The sequence below is a fragment of the Equus asinus genome, chromosome 9 (assembly GCF_041296235.1).
Source record: "Equus asinus isolate D_3611 breed Donkey chromosome 9, EquAss-T2T_v2, whole genome shotgun sequence".
NCBI lineage: Eukaryota > Metazoa > Chordata > Mammalia > Perissodactyla > Equidae > Equus > Equus asinus.
This window is the reverse complement of record NC_091798.1, coordinates 24,613,449-24,635,067: the sequence shown is the minus strand read 5'-3', so window position 1 is coordinate 24,635,067 and position 21,619 is coordinate 24,613,449. Positions and strand designations below refer to the sequence as shown.

The 21,619-nt window shown below is 42.2% G+C and overlaps 1 protein-coding gene across 4 annotated transcripts in view; it reads right to left on the bottom strand.

The window, feature by feature from the left end:
- Nucleotides 1-4,511: 4,511 nt before the first annotated feature.
- The window catches only part of TIMD4 (T cell immunoglobulin and mucin domain containing 4), an 88,470-nt gene continuing 71,362 nt past the window's right edge, over nt 4,512-21,619 (bottom strand). For 3 of the 4 annotated variants that reach the window (XM_070517160.1, XM_070517161.1, XM_070517159.1), the window contains exons 10-14: nt 8,672-8,718; nt 7,130-7,223; nt 5,852-5,891; nt 5,192-5,301; nt 4,512-4,755 (exon numbers count right to left, since the gene is read on the bottom strand). In XM_070517160.1, the coding sequence (XP_070373261.1) occupies nt 4,751-4,755; nt 5,192-5,301; nt 5,852-5,891; nt 7,130-7,223; nt 8,672-8,718 (296 nt within the window). In that variant the 3' untranslated portion in view covers nt 4,512-4,750. The remainder of the gene's footprint in view (nt 4,756-5,191; nt 5,302-5,851; nt 5,892-7,129; nt 7,224-8,671; nt 8,719-21,619) is intronic. The other variant, XM_014842697.3, reaches the window with a different exon arrangement.

Sequence of the window (21,619 nt, the reverse complement as noted above, 5' to 3'; positions counted from 1 at the left end):
TTTAGTTATGGACTTGAGCTGACAAACCATCCTAGTTTGCCGGGGAGCAAGGGGGTTCCCACGTGTAGGACTCTGAATTTCAAAACCTGGACAAGTTGGTCCCCCTAGTTTTGGTAGTGTTCTTAAGAGAACAACAGAACAGCCAAGCTTTGCACTTCCACATTCCAATTCCTCTTTCTGGGAGTGACAGTCATGAGTCGTGGGTCTGCTGGGAAAGACGGCTCAAAGAGAAGAAATGCTGAATTGCATGCACCCACAAGAACTTAATAAATGTGACTTCAGAAGGATAAATAATCAGGCAGATGCAGGTGGACTTAGAAAACTACAAGGTCAAGTTTATGACATGGCCAGAGAGATAAGTCTAGGGTACATGGTTTAGGTCTCTGCCCTGGAACTGTATAGCCTGGGGTAACTCATTCCCCCTGCCTGGGCCTCAGTTTCATCAGCTAAAAAAATAGGAGGTGAATCGAAGGATATGTAAGGGTCTTTCCTGCTCTCCCACTCCCTTACTCTACATGCAACATTGATAAAGCATACAACTGTGGAACAGAACCTTTTCAGCTCAATTAGAAAATGAACCCGCCTTCTGTCTTGTGAGCAGCCTTCTCCAGAGCTCCCCAAGCTCCCTCATAACAGTATTAGCATTCATCTTACTCGGGAACCCTCCCTTTCGCTGTCCTTTGATGCTCAGAGAGCTGAGAACTCACAGTGCTTTTTAAATTTTTTTTAAGATTGTAACATGTTTACAAATCCAAATGAAACTCTATTTTGAGACCCAGCCTTCTGGTTACAAGTGGCTTCCTCCTTCTGCTCTTGCATCCACCCAGGGAGCCCACTTCTCAACTTTTTGTTTTCTTTAGAGAGACAGAGAGTCTCCCCAGCCACCCATTGCCGGATTCCTGTTAACCTTTCATTAAGCCCGCTGACAGCTGGCTTCAGCTCTTCATGAGTTAGTTCAACACATTCCCATTTAAATGTGTCCCACCTGGCTTCATTAAGGCTCCTGCCAGGTTCTCCACTTGCAGCTTCCTCTGCAAATGCAAATAAGATTCTGAGTAAATAATGTGGGGACAAGGGAAGATTGAGCGATAAAGGGGTTGGGATTGGAGAACCATCAAAACACTCAGATTGCCGAGGATCTGAGTAAACTAGAATCCATTTGGGACGAACACAGGTCAATGCTGCAGTTCTTTATGCATGAAGTCCTAAATTCGGGCCTCGCTGTGAAGGACAGGGTAGTGGTTAAGAGTATGGCGTCCTTCCAGCCTGGTTCAAGTCCCGCCTCTGTCACAGGAAGTTGGACTACGTGACCTTGAGCAAATTCCTTCCCCTGTCTCTGTTTTCTCAGCTCCGAAAGCAGAAATAATATGTTTCATCGGGCTGTGAGGATTCAATGCGAAATTGCCTTGCAACACTTAATAGAGTGCCCAGAACACAGCAAATGCTCCTTAAGGATTGGATGTTCTCTCTTTCATTTAGCCTAGAAAGGCCAAGGTCAAGGTTGCAGAATTAGGTTGCTCTAAATCCTCAAGGTTTGACTGTGGACCCACCGATAAACATTAGCCAAAAGAGGCACTTCTCCATCAAAGTCCTTCCTTGGGGAAATGGAAAAACAACACTGAGCCTACTCTATTGCTTTTCCATGGGTGTTTTTGTCTCATTTAGATTTTTAAGCTCCTTAATGGGAAGTGATTCTCTCTTCTCGTCCTGGACACGCAATAGATACTAAGAAGTTTGTAGATGGCGTCTTGATTGCATAGAGAGGGAAAGCGAGCAACAACTACTCCAACAACCTCCTCTGATCAGGGAGTCTCAGTATAAGAATGATATGTTCACTAATTCGTCATTTGGTAAAACCAACCCCCAACCCCTGGATGTTTGAGTCTCAAACTGGTTGCCTTGTGTAGCTTACCTAGGATGTTATTTTAACTAACTTTGAATGTTAATGCCTTTAAGTGGACGCACACACACTCTGCTTTGTTACAGGCCACATCACGTCCCACTGCCTCACTCATCTGTATCAGCTGCCTGGCCTCTGAAGTCATCGTCTGCCACCCTAGCTTTGGGGAGACCCTAAGTGTGCTTCTGCTACACTGTGGGTAGAAGTCACGAGACAAGAATCTCAGATCTGCATTTGGAAAAGTCATCTCTGCCCCAGCACGGAGAACAAATCAGAGAGGGAAAGGAGTGAAGTTGGTGAGTGTGGTGAGGAAGCTGTTGCAGGAGTCCAAGCAGAAAGTAAGGCTAGCTTAAATGAGGTCTCTGACAGGGACCTCCACCTGGACCTTGGCCTGCCGCTGCTGGAAACTCTCCATGCTCAGCATAGCCACCCCCACCCCCACCAAACCCTGGTTAAGGAGGAATCTTTTCTTGAAATCTCTATCCCCATGTTAAGGATTTTTTGTGCTGCAATAGTTCTCAAACTCTAGTGTGCATCAGAATCACCTGAGGGTTTGTTAAAAAAACAGATCACTGGGCTCCACCCCACAACCCCCAGAGTTTCTGATTCAGATGGTATGGGGTGGGGACAAGAATTTGTATGTCCAACAAATTCCAGGGGATGCTGAGGCTGCTGATCTGAAGTGCATAGTTTGAAAAACACTGAGCTAGAGCAGTGGTTCTTAGCCCTGGCTGCACATTAGAACCACTTGTGGCATTTTTTTAAAAATTCAGACACCCAGGCCACACCCCAGACCAACTGCAAAAGGATCTCTTAAAGATGGGACTTGGGAATTGGCATTTTAAAAAAATTCTCTAGTTAATTGCGATGTTCAGCTAAGGTTGAGAGCTACTAGGCTAGAGGCTCCTGGAGGCCATCACCAGGTCTAAAGTACTGTGATTGGTCATTTAAATGTGTTTTGGTCTAATGGAGGATTTTCAGAAATATACTTGGGAAGAGGTTGAAGATGGCCCCCTTGCAAAACAGAAGGGTATTCATTGAGCTTAAATATTCTGTTTAGGGAGTATTTGCTGTCTTCTTTTTTCTAATCAGACCCAAGTTAGTGGTGGCATTGATGGTGGTGGTGGTTCTGGAAGATGACAAGGGAGCATGAACTAAGTTAGGCTGGGTTGTATCATCGACTTGCAAAATATTAGATCTGACTATCTATACAAGGTCATCTAGTCCCACTCTATTTTCCAGTTGGGGAAACTGAGGCCCTGAACCTGACTTTAGGTCCATTTTCCCCCTCATTTTCTAAACTTGAGTTTAGCACACTAGCCAAAATCATTTCTAGTATCTTAAGCTGACATAGAGGAGCAAGTCAAGCCCCAAAAAGAAGCTACCCACAGGCTGCCAATTGTTTCCTTCACTTAGGCCAAACCTGCCACTCTGCTCAGCACCGAAAGAATGAGCCAGAAGGCACGGTCCTCTGGGCGAGTTGTTCTTCAAGTGCCCGGGTGAGAGGGGGATTTTTAGATTAACTGCTGGGTCCACACGAGAAATCTACAGGCTGTACCAGTCAAGCACAGCCTTGACTGCACAATATAATCAAGACTGACTATTTTCCTCTCTTAAAGGTAATATCAAGAGAGTAGAAATACAAAAGGTGGTTACCTTGAAAGACTGTGTGCTTATTTCATTAATGCTGCTATTGCCCTAAACATACTTGGAAGTATTTCAGGGAAATTTCTTTCAGACCTGGTTGACTTTCCACATTTCTGCCCAACCCAAGGCCTCTCTCATTCTTTTTATTCATTCATTCAACTGTTTGTTTTCATCTCTCTCCAAGGTTTCTCATGCTGCTAGCTATTAAAGTCTTTAAATAAACCTGTTCTTTTTAAGGAACAAATTTTCACAAACTGTATTTAGAGAAACTAATCTGGACCACCTTACTGTCACATCCAGGCGCTGGCCCTGGTTGAATGTCTACACCGTTCACCACATTTTGCTTTGATGGACTCTTGGTTGTTTTCAAAATTAAATTCCCCAAGCAAGCGTTAAGATGTGATGCTATGGTCACCTCTAAGGACATTCAAATGTGAACAGAAAATAGTAGAAAACCTAGCAGTTTTAGAGGTGAGCCAAAACTGTGGTGTAATTCCACATCATTTCCTGCATTACTGATGAAGCATAGACCCAGGGCTGCTCACATCATACCTAGGCTGGGGCACTGAACTCTGAAAGTTGGGCATAAAAAGAGAGATACAAATGCTTACAAGGAAAAGGCAGGTAGGGCAGAGCAAGGACCAGAAATCATGTCCCAGAGGAAAGGCAATTTGGAGAGGCCTGAGGTTCTCTTTCCAGCATCTGGAGCACTACTTTTACCAGGTAAAAGAGAAATTAGACACATTTTGCGTAAGCACGAGGAGTTCAACTAGGACCCATAGGCAGATGCTATCTGGAGATAGACTTTGTTTTAAATATTTCTAGTCTCGAAACTGCCCTGAGATTGAATGGACTTCCTTGAGTGTGGTAGTGAGCTCACCATCACTGAAAGTGTTCAAGCATGATGTGGAAGATCACTTAGCAGTGATGCTACAGAGGAGAGTAAAACATGGGGCAGAGAAGGTGTGGTCTCTAAAGTACCTTTCATTTGTGAAAGCACCGGACCAATGACAACAATGGCATAGATGGGGCTTTAAAAAAAAAAATCAAAACATTCTAAGACTTCTTTTGAAAAAAATCACACATCATGTCCCAATCCTCAATCCTAAGGAAAAGTGGCATGTTAGAGTGTGAAAAGACCGTCTTCATCCTCTCTTCCATGCTGCATGTCATCAAGGACATTTTTACTTTCTCCAGCGTTGTCTAACCTACAAAGAGAAGAAAGAGGCTGATAATGGGAGACACCAAGACCAGAGTCCTTCAGTCCATCCAGTCCAAGCCACTCATTTCTCAGATGGGAAAACTGAGGCCACAGGGAATAAGCGCTTTTGCCAATCTATTCTAATAAGGGAATTAAAGTTTGTTACTAGCAAAATATGAAATGATCTAAATGTGTTTATTTACCAAAAGGACCTCCAAGTACAACCTTGGAAAGTCACCTGGCTAAGCCTCAGTTTCCCTAGTTGCTAATATTTATTTGTTAATAAATACTATGGTATTGATTTGACAAGGTCTTCATCACAGGTTATACCAAATTTTCTCATTTCTTTCCAAAAAGGTATAGAACATGACAGATATCTAAAATCCCTTTCCAGAGACTCTTCAAACTATTTTTAAGAAAAATAAAACAAAAAAGGAGCCCACCCTGTGGCCTAGTGGTTAAGCTCAGCACGCTTTGCTTCAGCAGCCCAGGTTTACTTCCTGAGCTCAGACCTACACCACTCATCAGCAGCCCTGCTGTGGCAGCATCCCACCTACAAAATAGAGGAAGATTGGCATAGATGTTAGCTCAGGGCCAATCTTCCTCAGCAAAAAAATAATGAATAAATAAATAAATATATCCATAGATAGATAAAAACAAAGGAATTGCTCCCATGGTCTAAACAGGCAGAGGAACCAAATCCCAGGAATGATATTCTACGTGTCTTTTCATTTTCCATCCTGCCAACTCTCCTCTCCAAGAACTCCAGTTTAACAAGGTCTTTTTAAAGTGAGTTGGCTGGAGTTGGACAAAGAATTTCCAGCACAGAGTACAGTGCCTTATCACCTTCTTTTGTGTGTCTTACTGCTATTAATGCAACCTGTCTGTGTATTTGCATTTTGAACAAACATAACACAGTGTTAATCAAGACGGAGGTTAACGTCAGCTAAATCCCCAGGTCTTTTTCATCTCTAATGCCACATCTCTCCAGCCCAGTATTTAATCAGAACACAAGCACAAGTCATTAAACCACTGAGTAGTATCTAATCATTTGTAACAGCTTGTACAATCATTACAACAATCAGTCATGCAAGATAAATTACCTTGTGTGTTTCTGGAAACAATTGGTTTTCATGACTTTCCCTGAAAAGACAAGGCAACGTTGTAACAGACTACCCGTGCCAGAACCTGTGAAGTGCTGGGGGAAGGGCAAAGCTACCTTTGGAAGAGCGGAGGTGGTCCAAAGGGGAGAAGTTAGGGGCTGGCTCTGGCAGGGAAAGCCATTCCTTTTCCCAGGTCAAACGATTGATTTCTTTGGACCCCAAGACTGTGCCCATCAATTACAAAGTTGCTCCAGCGTTTGGGCCATGGCGCTAAGCGGCTTCATTCTTGAGTCATTTGCCCCTCAAAATTCAAGGAGTCCCTTGAATTTTAAAACACTTCCCTATGAGACATACCCAGAATTTTCAAAACTGTACCACACCCTTTTATGAGGGCTCATGGCAGGCTTCCATGAAGTCCCAAATTTCCTTTTGCAGTGTTCATCAGGGACAGGTGTTAAAATATACAAGTTTCACATCAAACAAGCTGAGATGGTTACTAGTCTTATCTCCTCACTTATTACCTTGAAACAGCTTCTGTTAATAACTGCAGAACAACATTTTTTTTCATTTTACAATAGGACTAAGTGCCATATGCCTATACTTCGCATGCAAACTATAAAGCCTGTGTCATGACTCCTTTTTGTAGTGTTTTAAAACTGTTTGAAGGCAGGGAGGTGGGGTGCAAGGTCATGGACCAGCTAGAGAATCTAATAAAAACTATGGACCCCATCCCCTGAAAATGCAGACATGAACATACGAGCACTTTTGCACATGATTTCAAGGGATTCAAATGTCCTCTGAGGTCTATCTGTGGACCCTAGGTTAAGAAAGCTTGCTTTAAAGGAACAAACACAAAGACAGACATCATTGATGGCTCTATTCCTGGGGCAATCTTGGCCAGAGGAGGAGCCCTGGCCAAGATGATGAGAATAATAGGACTTTCCACTTAAGCAGTAATAAGGTTGAAATGAGTTCGGCATGTCAAGAGTATAACATCAGGACTGGCACAGAATAAGTGTCCAATAAATGAAGGTGCTCTTATTTTTTTTCTTTTCCAAAATATAAATTCTATCAGAAGGATGATACACAAAGCCTGAGTATCTTAGGGAGAAGGAGTTGACTGTTAACTCCTCAGTTGGGATGCAGACAATGATAGAAATGGAGAGTGGAGAAGGGAACGGAGAAAGGGGCAGGAAGCAGAATCAAGCTGCTCCCAGGTCCTCCTGGAGTCTCCATAGCTCTGAAGGGCTCCATCCCACCTGGTCCTGTCCTCCTTACCTCGAATGAAAAATGCCACAAGCAAGGCCAACAGCACAAATCCCAGGGAGGGAGCAATGATCATCAGCAGGTCGAAGTTCTCAGCCATTTTTATCTGGTGAGACACAAGGAAGGCGATTGGGTCATTCCTTTTTGAACGTCATCCTCACATGAGTTTCCCCTCCCAATCTTATCTTCCAATCGCCCGCAGCTTCACTGCGTCTCAGCACCTTCTGTCCGACGTGTCTCAAGATCAAAACGAAGCTAGTATTACAAATCAGAATTTTCTAAAAAATCTCTGCAGACCTGAAACATTTTACCAGGCCCCCAAATTTCCTCAGTCTTAGATGTCAGGCATATGGGCTGTGGGGCTCGAGGGTCTGAAGATAAAAAAATAACTGGGCTGTGAACTGTTTTCCATTGTTAAATCTCTTTGCTGGCCATAACCTGAATCCTTTGAGCTCCCCCTAGCCCTGTGCGTTCTTCTCAGGGAGGACTTAGACTTCTAGAGGCAACAAGATTAAACAAAAAAATGGAACTCAATTTCAAATCTTCTACAGCAATGGTTCTCAACGTGTAGCCAGGGGACCTGTGAGGTCCAAATGATTTCCAAGAGACATTCTTTGCCATTTCCACCGTCGTTCTCTCATGAGATGTCCAAGAGATGACGTGACATGTGATGTAATGATGTCATCACCCTGATGATGCAATATGTAAGCAGATTCGAGAATCTCTCTGTCTCCTATCAAGCCAGACATTAATGAGGGTGCAAAAACGTAAAGCCACGCCACTTTCCTCACTAACATTTTTTCATTTGGGAAAATATACTTATTTTTCATAAAAATGTTATCATGTAATGAGTTTGTTATTCTTGTTTTTAAATGAATTCATAAATATTGTTTTTTAACATCTCAGTTTTAATTTTTATGAGTATAAAGGGATCCTGGCACCAAATAGTTCGAGAAGAGCTTCTTGACAGGCAGCATCTCATTCTTGTCGGGGGGATCTGCCATCTCCCATTGCCCAGGCCAGGCTCCATGCTCACCTTCCTGTCCCATTCTCCAACAGAGCAGCAAGGACAGGACAACTATCTCTCTCCAAGGAGAGAGCAGAGGAAAAAGACAGAAGGGAAGGAGGAACTTCACATTTCCTTTATAGATGTCTATACTGCCTGAAGTTTTTACTTAAAGTGGCCTGAATCCTTTTTGTAATAATAAACACTAATGGAGGATACTCTCAGGAAATGAGAGGAATGCTGGTGGCAGGTGCCGATTCTGCAGGATGTCACCAATCCCGGCCACACAGAAGGAACGCACATGATTTTCCATGTTTTTGTACTTTTTCCTTTTTTGCTTTTCAAAGCATCTGCACATACAGAAGTCACAATATCAACTTTATTTCTGCCAAGAGTTGAAGTCTACAAATTCCTTAGCTATTTCATAACAGCTGCGATTCATTTTGCCACTTAGACATATCTGCTCCCCTAGTGCATTTCTGCAAACCTGTACTGTGGATTTTTAAAATCTAAGTCATATACTTCAAATACCTCGCAAAGAATTTTACCTGTTCTGATTCAACTTCATCTTGCCCAGTAATTGCTGTCTCAGGTGCTGGGAAGGAAAAAGAGAAGAAAATGTTTATATTTCCTGTGGGAGAATAAAATACCACATCCTAAAATAGGTATTTCAAAGCTCATCTGGAATTTCCCTTGATATGTTTAATCTTTTCATCCCATCTTTCCTTTTTTGTGTACTTTATTTATGCATATTTGTTCTGATATGGTTGTATCTAAAGCTCGCTCATCTGCTATCCGACAGTATCCCACAGGAACATCTCCATTTTACAGATGTGTAGAGTGAGGCATTAGGCCAGCAGGCAATTGGGTCTAAGTTTTCTGTAGACCCCAGTAACGCGTTCAAGATTGTTATCCAGCAGGAAAATGTCAGTCTGTCAGTTAACAAATATTTATTGAGCACTTATTATAGGATGCACTATGCTAGTTATTTCATCAACCTTGTGGAATTTACAACTTAGTGCAGAAAATCAAATTTAAACAAATAACGTAAATAGTTGAAAAAATTACTAGCTACAACTGTGCAAAATTCTGGGAAGAAATAGTACAGGATATCCTAGGAGCATATCCTGAGGACGGCTGTGAAGTTTAAGCTGAGGCTGCAGTCACGTATTTATAACTGATAGTTGAATTCAACAGGGTAAAGACACTGAGAATTTACCTAGTGCTAAGCACTATTCCAGACACAAAGAATGCTGAGGTGAATATGGCATGACCCCTACCCTCAAGAAATACATAGTACAGTAGGTAAGGGAGAACAGATGGTTATTTCAGCCTAACAGGCCAAGGGTAATAATGGAGTGTAGACAGGCTGCTGGAGAGGGCAGGCAGAGGGAGAAGCCCTGGCACATCGTAGTTTAGTAAGAGCTATTAGAATTAAGCTTTATGAGGACAGAGTCCCTCTCTGCCTGCTCCACTCTGGGACCCCAACACTGTCTGGCACATACTTGATGTTCAATAAATGTTTGTTGAATGAATAATACCTGAGCTGAGTTAAGGTTGTATAAGAATTTGCAAAGAAAAGTGGCAAAGGTATTCCAGGTACACAGAACAGCATCAGCAAGGCTATGGAAGTGTGAAACAGTATGGCTCCCATGTGAGATGGCAAGCAGCTGTGAAGGTGTAAAATGAGGGATGAGATTGAGACGGGCAGGAACCAGTCATGGAAGGCCTTTGTTCCATGCTGATGAGTCTCAGTTTAATTCTGTAAGCAACAGGAAAACACAGAAATGTTTTAAACATGTTATGGAGCGGTTAGGAAGATAAAGAAACAGCCAGGATGAGAGTTACCATCTGATTCCAGGTCTGAAATTCTGAGCTAGTAGAAAAGAAGAGAGAGAGAGAGAGAGAGATTTCAGAAATGCTTAGGAGGGAAATCAACAGGATATGGACATTGAATGTGGGGGGTGAGAAATAGACAAGAGTCTTAGGGAACTCGCAGTCTCCTACTTGAGCCACTGGGTCATTGCCTGAATTGTCCACTAAGACTGGGGACAGCGGAAGCAGAGCAGAAGGGCAGGTCTTGGGGGAAAAAGGTGAGGAGCTCAAAGTTAGAGTCATTGAGTGTATAAGGTACTTGAGGGACACACTCAAACACTAGTCGCCTAACAAGCAGTTAATGGATATGAATTGAAATCAAACTCAAGAAAAGACTGGAGTTGGAGATACTGATTTGGGAGTCAGCAGTATCTGGGCAGCATTAAAATCCTCAGTGTATAAGAAATCCACAGGTTGTATGTCAAGAGAGAGAAAAGAGCAGGCATCCTGAGGAACCCAGCGCTTAAATGGTGGGCAGAGGAGTGGGAGGAAAAGGGAGCCGAAGAAATGGGCAGAAAGCAGAAAGTGAGAGCAGTGTCATGGAAGCCATGGCTGGGGAAAATACTTAGGAAGGACACAAAATCATACTTGCAATAAAACCCTCCAACAGAAACGGAACATAAAGCCACACAAAGACAAGGCCTGGGTATAATAAATATCTAGGCTAATAACCACTGAAATTGATCATTGTTTGCCCCAAGCTTCCTCGCTCTCAAGGTAAAACAAGAGATGTGATAGGTTCTGTAAAGCTCATAATTTGGTATAAGAGAGCTTATTTGTTCAACAGGGAAAGTGACTTGTTGAATACCAAGGAGCATAAAACTCCGAGGTGGAAATTCAGCATATTTTCATATCCTACAACTCAGTTATTGCTGTTTTTCCCTTTGCTATTATCCCCTCAAGCTGGAAATTGCAGGTAAGAATTCAAAACTCCTACCCCTGTTCTGTCAAAATCCTGTCGTATTACAATCATTGGTGATGGATAAGCCTGAAATTGAAACCATCAAAGAGAAAAGACAGCCTGGGTCAGTTTTGTCAGAGCTAATCTGTATTTTAAATTGGAATTGTCTAATGGGAGAGACAGTCTACAAGCACAAATACCACCAAGTGACACCAAACAGCACTTTTTCTTCTCTTTTTTCTTCAGAAAATGCCAAAAGCCCCCATGGGCAGCACTGTAAGGGCCACAGCATTATACACCAAATAGCAATAAGAAACACAAATTGATGGCAATTTTTCCTCCTTGTGAGAAGTAGCAATGCTAACAGCTAGGGGCTGGGATTAGACAAGTCAAGATGGCTGGTTCTTATGTTGTCTGTGCTCTCCTGGCCCTTGTGTTCTCAAGGCCCTGAACTCTGACACATGGACATTCAGGCAAAGGCAGGAGCCTCCCAGAGCTTGCCAGAAAAGCAATTGAGCAAGAGGAGAATTATAGTTGGTTAAATAGTGTCCCCTCCAAAATCATATCTACCCAGAACCTCAGACTGTGACCTTATTTAGAAAAAGGACATCTTTACAGACGTAATCAGTTAAAGATCTTGAGATAAAATCATCGTCGGTTTAGGACAGGCCCTGAGTCCAATGGCTGGTATCTTCATAAAAAAAGAAGAGGACACAGAAAGACACACAGAGGCACACACACATACAGTGAAGGCCATGTGAACACAGAGGCAGAGATTGGAGTGATGCTGTCTCAAGCCAAGGAATCACTGGGGCACCAGAAGCTGGAAGAGGCAAGGAAGGATGCTCCCCCAGAGCCTTCAGAGGGAGCATGGCCCTGCTCACACCTTGATTTCAGACTTCTAGCCTCCAGAACTGTGAGAGAACACATTTCTGTTGTTCTAAGCCACCTGGCTTGCAGAGCTTTGTTGCTGCGGCCCTGGGGAACCAATACAAAAATTAAAGGGAATTGACATGGAAAGGGTGAGAGTAGACTTTGATAGGGGTAACCAACCTAAGAAAGAGCCAGGAAATGGGTCTGAGCACAAGTAAGAAAACTAACTCCAATTGAAAGGCCTACCATTAAACTCAAAAGAGTGTTAGTCTAAGGTCATATTATTAATAACATTGCAATGAATTTATTCCTCACAAAAAACCGTATGGGACAGACATTATCCCATATTGCTAGTGAAAAACTGAGGTTCAGAGGGTTGAGCGGCATGATCAAGGTTGGACAGGATGTAAGTGGTGGGGCTTAGATTTGAACCTGTCTGATTGACATCAACACCCATGCTCTTAACGATCTCATTATACTGGAGCTAAAGCACAATTGTACCGTGTAGATAGCATGTCCTACAGATGCAAGAAGGAATGTTCAGTACTGCTACTAGCATTGAATCTGGCAAAGAAATGGTCCAGAACAGTTGTCTCCAAAGAGGGCTCAGTGCTTACCATGAATGTACAAGGCCATCCACTGGGAGTGGGGAAAATGAGAACTTCCATTTAAGTTTATTTAAATCTCATCTTTTAATCATTTATTTGGAAGGGATATATTTTGAAATGTACATATTAGTGTAGAGGTATGTGTGAAAAAATTATATAAATGTTTTACTGCTAAGAATACATTATTAATTGAATCTAGAGAAGAATGAGTCATTTTTCTCTCATAGTTTGGAGACTATGGTAAGCAGAATAATGACACCCAAAGGTGTCCACATGCTAACCTTCAGAACCTGTGAATATGTTACCTTATATGGCACAAGAAACTGCAATGTGATTAAGTGAAGGATCCTGAGATGGAAGATTATCCAGGATTATCCAGTAGGCCCAATGTAGTCACAAGGGTCATTATAAGGGGGAGGTAAAAGGTCAAAGTCAGACAGGAGATGTGATGATGAAAGAACATGATGGGTGAAGAGGTGAGAGAGAGAGAGTTGAAGATGCAATGCTGCTGGCTTTAAAGATGGAAGAAGGAACAGCAAGCCAAGAAATGCAGGCAGCCTCTTGAAGCTGGAAAAGGCAGGAAATGGACTCTCCCCTAGAGCTTCCAGAAGGCATGCAGCCCTGCTGACACCTTGATTCCTGGCCTCCCACCGTCCAGAACCATCAGATAATATATCTGTGCTGTTTTAAACCACTGTTGATGGCAATTTGTTATAGCAGCAACAGGAAACTAATACAGAGACACTGATCACTAAGATCTAAGAGAACAGTGGCTCTGGAGCCACGCACAAGGGATGAAAGGAAAATTGACCTTTCATTTAAAATTTTTGGTATGCTTTGTACCTTTTCCATGTACGTGTATTATCTATCTTAAAGTAAATTAATTAAAATTTAATAACAACAAAAACTATCTTAAAATTAACCACTCTTTTCCTGGGTCCACAGGCCAGAGGACACGGGTACTCCAGCAAAATGGAATTCCTGTAAAACATAACCCCAGACCTCAGAGCACCATGAAGCTGCAACCTGGCCTCCCTCATGCTTTACCTAAATACTGAGTATTTACCCCAGGTTTCTCAACTGTGTGAACCTGGGCACGACATTTCCTCTCTCCGAGCCACAGTTTGTTTATTTGAATTGTTGATATTTCACCAGCTGATCTCCTTCCCCCTTTTTGACCTTTATATTTCTGAGTGACTTTTTACAAAGAACTTGAATGAACAGAGAAAACTATCATTACAAAATAACTTTTTTAAAGGCTATAAAGCTATACTTAGTATAGGGAATGACTATGTAAATACAAAAATATACTGAAATAGACAGACAAACACAGGCTACCTCTTGCTCTCCAAAGAAAACTAAAAAGAAATACTAAAAGGCCAACTATATCTGACTTTGAGTGGAAATCTTGTAGGCAATTAACATTTTTTCTTAGGAGTACTTTTGTATAATTTCTAAATTTTCTCAAATGTGAACATTTTAACTGTAAAATATTCTATGTATCATGTGGTAATCACTGGAAACTCTTTCAGAAGCCTGAGTCAAGAGCAAACTCTTAGGGTGTGTGTCATTTCTCTGAAGTGTTGCCACAGTGACCTTCTAAGGGCAATGTTGAAGACAGCTGTTAGAAACCCACTAACCCACAGCTGAAGAAGCGTTGGGTGGTGCTATCAGAAAAGGCACATCCCTAGATCTAAGAGCATTGACGTAAAAGATGTACAGGATATACACATATTGGTTGTTTTGAGAAGTCAGAAATGGTTTATTTTTTTAAATCTTGAGTGCATAGAAAAACTGGTGAAATCCAGGTAGGTTTGTAGACTAGTTAATTATATTGTACCCATGTCAACTTCCTGGTTTTTGTAGTAACGTATTATGATACCATTGAGGGAAGCTAGAGCAATGTATAAACTTCTCCATACTATTTTTGCAAGTTCATATGAATCTAAAATTATTTCCAAATAAAAAGTTTTTTTTAAAATGGTTTAAATACCTTATTTCATAAGGTTCAATCTGATATATGCATGGTACATAGTAGCTTTGCAGTAAAGATTTGTTGAACAAAATTGTTGAATGAATTTTAAAGTGAGTTTCAAAGAATAGAGAATGACTTTGTGAAAAATTTTGTAAAAAATCATGATACACGTCACTATGTTATTAGAAAAAAAAGATCTGAGAGGATATAGCCTAAACTCTCAGAGTAATTGACTCTTTATCTTGGTCATTTGGGGAGTGGTTGGGGATATTTGGAATACAAGGAACTTTCGCTGTATAGAGTTTTAACTTTTTCTTTTACAAGAGCATCTATTTATTTTGGAGCATGAAAAATAAAGTTTAAATGTTAAAACCATAGCATAAAAAAACCATGTTTAGGGGCTGGCTCAGTGGCACAGCGGTTTAGTTGCCGCGCTCCACTTCAGCAGCCCAGGATTTGCTGATTCAGATCAGGCAGACCTACACGCTGCTTGGCAAGCCATGCTGTGGTAGGCATCCCACATATAAAGTAGAGGAAGATGGGCACAGATGTTTGCTCAGGGCCAGTCTTCCTCAGCAAAAAGAGGAGGATTGGCAGAGGATGTTAGCTCAGGGCTAATCTTCCTCAAAAAAAAAAAAAACCCACAATGTTTACCTTCAAAGTACTTCCAATCTAGTAGGGTAGGAGGCAGTGTTCAGTGCACGCTCTGGAAGAGCCCTACTGAAACAGACTCACTTCTGCCCTTTCTGGGGAACGTGTCCTGTAACTGGACGCTGTAGATCAAGGGCGGGCAAACTATGACGTGAGGGCCAAATCCAGCCTGAGTTTTAAGAATCATTTTTATATTTTTAAATGGTTGGGAAAAAATCAAAAGAAGAATAGTAATTCATAACACATGAAAACCACAGGCAATTCCTATTTCAATGTCCCTCGGTAAAGTCTTATAGAGGCAGAGTGGCGCCCATTGGTTTCCGCATCGTCTCTGGCTGCTTCTGCCCTAGGAGGACAGAGCTGAGGAGCTGCGACCGAGACAGCACGGCTTGTAAGGCCTTCAATATGTACTATCTGGCCCTTTACAGGAAAAATTTGCTGATTCCTGGAAAAGTTAGTCTACTGAGGCAAAAACAACACCCATAGAGTCAGGGAATTAGACATATTATATCCGAGCACAATTTTAATCTTAAAAACTTCAACCTTCAGACTCCAGGGTCTTGAGAGAATTCCTCTTCAAGGTGGTTATGCCCAAGATGGTATTCTAGAACCCACTCTCTCTCTCACTCCAATAAAATTATGTGCTCTGTGCAGTTCTGGAATGGCATTGAAGTTTTACACCTGAAAATCTTCTAAGAATTCATTTTGAATATTCCCTCTGTTCCCATGCCATTAGCAGAAATTTGCTTCCAAATTACTAGAAACTCTCTCTGAGAATCAATTTATTGAGCACTACTGCATGCCTGGCATAGTGATGAGCACCTAATATCTCATTTAATGCTCATAAAACCCCTCTTACAGATGTATAAACTGAGGCTGGAAAAGTTTAAATTGCTCACCCAAGGTAACATAGATAATAAAAGGAAATTTGAACCCAACTCTGAATAACTCAAAACGTCATGATTGTAATCACTCTGAGAGAAAAGAAAAAGATCATATTAAAATCCTACTTGAAAACACAAAGTCTCTAACCATTGGGCTTCATGCCAGAAATCAACTGGAAATAAAAGCACTGTATCTTCTCAGTGGCTACATATTAAAACTCCTAATACATATGTTGACTCATCATTGAATTCATAGACTCTGGGACTCATCTGTCTCTATTTCTAAAACAAATTTAGTTCTGAAATAAGTCAATTCAACGGATACAATCTTAACTCAATCCTAGAATTTTAAAAGTGACAACTTCAAGCCTTCAGAGAAGTTTCTGTTCTTTTATCGGTAACGTCTGGCTTATGCTGCCCCCTTCTGGATCACTGGGGTTATGGTCTTAAAATATCCAAACGATAGTGAAAGGATCCCAACACCTTAGACTGAATATTTTAGAGTTGAGAGGAATTTGAAATTATCTCCTTTGGTTCCTTTCTTTTTTAATCAAAAGTAAAACTAAAATCTAGAGAGAGTTTCACTTGCTCAAGGTTTCAGAGTAATGAGTAACAAAGGAAGTGCCTAGAACCCATCTTCTCTGACTTTGCCTGTTAGCACTGACACAGATCTGGATTCTCAAAGTGACTTTGAAAGTAGAAACACACATTTATTGAAGTCACATATTTCCTTTAAGTTTTGGAGACCTATGCATGTTTTTAATATGTAGAATGATCAAAAAGAGCACTGTATGCTTAAATAAATCAACAAACAGAGCATTACATACTTGAGTCCGGCACTCCTTAGCTCCAAGGTCAAAATTGGGTGGGATCAATTTTTGAATTTTGAAAGGGAACAGAGAGCAAATTGTGTTGGCACCCAATGTGGTTCATAAACAGGAAGGAGTAATGAGATGACTTCACGTTTCATGCAGGTGAGGTAATAGAAGGAAACCAGAGACTCTAGAACACCATGATTTAAGAATCACTCAATTCCAAACTTGACCTCAACCTTCCACTGCCTCCGAAGACAGCCCAGCAACAAAAAACTCATCAGCCCTGTGAGATCCCCGAGTCACCACCCAGGCTTCTGCTCTCACATGCCGATATCTGAGGGTCTCAGCGATGCACAGACAAGACCTCATCCCCAATCCTTCCCCACTGGGCTCCTCTCTGAAGGGTACCGTCCAGCACTATCTGCCCACACCAGCTGATCAATAAATCTTGACTGAGGAAGGTGGCCAGGTGCACATTTTACTAAGAATCCTCAGAATTATTAACAACAACAAAAACAATAACAAATGGATACCATACCCCAAGCACTTATAGCAGGCCAAGCCCAGTCCAGAGTACTTTCCACGTTTGAGCTCAGAGAATGCTCTGCCAGAGCGTGTTCACATTTATTATCACATTTGAACTTCAAAATGAATCTATAAGGTAAGTAAACTTTGGCAGAATTATTGAAAGAAAGGAAACTGAAGCTCAGAGAGGTCCCATATCTTGCCCAAAGCTGCATAACTGGTAGGGATTACTAGTAACTGGCAGAGCAATGACATCCGATTCCAAATTCTACTTCTGCTCCCCTCTGCTATGCTGCTGAGCATCACAGGGGTCAGCGGTCCACAAGTGCAGCTAGGCTCTTGTTAAAGGGCATTGATACCTGATCGTTGACTTGTTCACAGTGGGGAGAACAGATACCTCACCTCATCACAGAACTCGTTGAGGTTTACCTACTCATCCTACCCCCTTGTGAAACCTGAGTTCTCTCCAGTGCCTGGCTCGGTGTGAGAAGGATGCTTCGGTCTACAGAGTGGTCACCCAGCTCACTTGATTAACCGTTAATGAGGACCCCTCACAGGGCTGGCTCCAGGTGTATTTCAGTGGCTGGCACCTTATGTCTTTTTCATTCTCTGTTTGCCTTACCACGGGCATGCCTCTCTGAAAGCTTGGCGACTCTCTTTGTTCTTATTTAGTTGACCTTTCTGAAGGTGAGCTGTTAGATGCTAGAATTACACGGCTTCAATTCCGACTTTATTAATGAAAAAAAATCATTTGTATGGTTGGTAGAATATAATGCTATTGTGAGAAGAATCATGAGAATCCACTTTTTGTCCTTTTCCTTCATCCCCTGCTGGCCTACCGATTCCAGCCTGTGACCGGCACTGGGCGTGAGAGATAAAACAAATCAGCTAATGCCTCACGAAAGATGTTGACTTTGAAATCAACTGCATCCAATTTCTTTCCTCCTAACAATGGCATTTGTGAGTGAAAATGAGCTTTGCTTCATTCTCCTGCCTTCCTCTGTTCCTTCTGCTGAACTTGTACTGAGAATAGCAATTCCTCCTAAGACTTCTTTATGTCCTTGATCAACTGAGGACCCAGAAAAGTGTCAAGTCCTGACAGGACTCGATTTTGTGCTCAATAAAGTAGTGCAGGGTGCAGAAAGAGCTCTGATTTGGGAGCTAGAAGAGAGTCCTACCTAGGGCTTATTTCCCACTTCTCTTTGAACTTTTCAATGCCTCTGTGCCTCAGTTTCCTTCTATGTAGAATAAAGAGAGTGTTTTTAAACCAGCAATTCCTAAATGCCTCCTTAGGGCCAGGCCTGGGCTGGCTTTAAAAGAATCTCCTGAGGAAGCTTGTTAAACATACAGTTTCCTGGACCCCCGGAGGCTCTAATTCTGCAAGTCTTTGGTAGAGTAGGGCAACCTATATTTTCACCAAGCTCCCTGTGATTCCAGTCTGTGGACAGGTATACATGGCGTGGATGATCTCTAAGTTCAAAGTCTTGGTTCCCAGTCTTCTCCTGCTTCCCTAGGAGGTCATCATGAGATCTGATTGCTCTTACACCTTTACTTTTCTATCCTTACTTCCCTCTCTAATCTCCATTTTTAGATCAAACCCTACCTCCCCCATTTTTGAGGGGATCCCCTTCTCCAACCCTGGGACAGACCTTCCTCTATTCACTATCCCCTCTCTCTCTACCCCGCCTCCCCTTTAAATATTCACCCTCAAACTTCTTGAAAGAACACCTAACATTCATTCTCTAACAGTTGTTCATCTTTGTTCTTCAGGGCATCCACCCACAGACCTAAAACTGTTCATTTAATGGTCCCTCTGCCACAGTTCGTGGCTGCCTTTCTAAATGCATCGTCCGACTTGACCAGCATTCAGAATTCCCTAATATTTAACTGCACCCTCCATAACCTGTGTGAGCCCAGCTTCCTCTGCCCCTGTGCTCTCCTGGATCCCTTCCTACTTTTGATGTCTCCCTCTCTGCCACCTCAGCCAGCTTTTCTGCTTCCACCACACCCTCTCCCAATGTAGTTGGTGCTTTAGGGAGGTGGAAGTTTCTCCCTTTACACCTCTTCATCCCTCCCTTCATCTCACACAATTATCTTTAGATGATCCCACAGAAGCTTCAATTACCAGCTCTGCTAATGAGACAATATAAAAAAGTGTTTAAGAGCTCAGTTTCAAGAGCCGAGAGACCTGGGAATTCAAACTCTGGCAAATTTCTTAACCTCTCCAAACCTCAGTTTCTTCTCTTTTGTAACGGATGTAATAATAGAATCTTCCTCACAGATCCAGATAATGCCTCACAATGAGACAATGCATTGAAAGCACGAGCCCAGCCCTGGCATATAATAAGCACTTGATAAGTGTCATTTATTATCACTGACTCCCAAAATTATATCTATAGCCCTGAACTGTCCCTTGTGAGATAATGTGTATGAAAGTATTGGTATGGTGGCAAGTCCCTATTCAGCACTTACGACGTGAATCATCATAGCAGCTATTATTTGATCAGAGGTAGGTGGCACTCATCAGAGACACCTGTCCCCACCCAGGCATCTGTAAGTCAGCCCAGCTCCACATTTCCAACTGACTCTTAGACGTTTCCCAGAGGCATTTCAAGCTCAAGATCTCCCAAACAAATTTCACTCTTCGTCCTGAGGCTCCTTCACCAGTGGACCCATCACATTGATCTAATCTCCCAAGTATGGAGAACTAGTCATCCTTCATTCTTACTCTGGTCACCAAGTCTTTTCAGTTCTAACTGCTAAATGGCTTTGACTCTGTTCCCTCTTGTTGTTACTGCTGCTGTCATTCTGGTCTAGACACTCATCTCCAGCCTGAATTACTGCAGGAGTCTCCTGGTAGCCTCTTTGCCTGCAGGCTTGCTCCCCTCCAATACATCTTCCACACTCTTGCCAGAGCAATTTTTCCTAAAACAGAACTGAAAATTTCATTCTCTACTCAAAAGACATGAGCAGTTCCTTATGACCCTGGGATGAAATCTAAATTCTTTAGACCATTAATCAAGTCCTTTAAGAACCTAGCCCATTCCCAGCTTCCTGTCTCCATTAGACTAAACCAGACTATTAAACAATCTCCCAAGATTTCATGCTCTTCTCAAGTCTCCCTGTCTTTGCTCATACTGCTCTCCCTGCCCATTCACCCTTCCCTTTTCAACGAAATGTTCTTGTCCTTGGAGAACCAATTCCAAGGTCACTGAGTGAAATCATCCTGGCCCTCCTTTCCAAGACAGAATCCATCTCTCTCTTCTTTGGGCCCCAGGACACCTTTTCATACTTCTATCCAAAACAAAGCACCCTGGATGATTTGTTGTTATGTACAAGTCTGTCTATCCCACCAAAGTGTGACTTCTTTAAGAACAGAGGTCATGACCTACTCGTGTTGATATGTCCTATGCCATGTACAGAGAGGCAACTAGATATGCCATGTTTAATGCATGACAGATTTGAAAGACCTTTACCAAATATCATGTTATTCATTTCCACATATCCAAACCAAATGCCAAGATAAAGATAAAATTCCATCTCCAACCACTGTTCCCTATGAACCCTTCTATTCGATTGCAAAGGCCAGCTTGCTCCAGACCATGAAGCTGGCTTTGCAAAAGAGAAACATACAGTAATAGAAAAAAATGTTTCTAAAAGCATCCCCACTCCACTCTGCCACCATCCTACCCCTAGGACCAAGAAAAAGTTGCTGGAAGAATCTCAAGGAAAGAACAATGTTATTATTACCCAAGCAATGTTCATTTCTTCCAATTTTACTGGGTTGACAGCAAAATCCTCATATGGATTCGGGTGCATTCAATTTGAGGTTGTTCTACAGCTTTGACTTCATGCTGGTGATGGATATAATGATCCATTTGGGGGCTGAAAAAAGGTGCATTCTAATACCAGGGGAGCAAATATGAAAATCTGCCCTCAGGGAAGCTCTTGAGAGACAGTTGGCCCCCTGCACATGGAATCAGAACTGGGCTCTGGTCTCAGCTCTCTTCCTAACTCACTACAAGGCCTCTCTCTACTCACTGGCCTTTTCTGGGGCTCAGTTTCCCAATTTTCCACAGATAACACCCCTCACCAGGAGTTCATGGACCAATGTTTAAAACCCCTGAAACCCGGATGTGAGTCTCAGCTCTCCCTCTGTCTAGCTGTGTGATCTTGAGAAAGTCACTCCACACCTCTGAGCTCCACTCTAGGCAGATTTAGAGAGGAGGTGAGGATTTGCCCCCTGGTTAGGACTTCTTCAGGCAGTGTCTATAGACCAAACACCTTAAAAGCAGAGGAGGGCACTAAAGTGGGAGATATGTACTTGGAGTTGTCTTATAAAATAAGTAACATGAATCTGGAAGCTCTTGCATGGCAAACTCGACCATG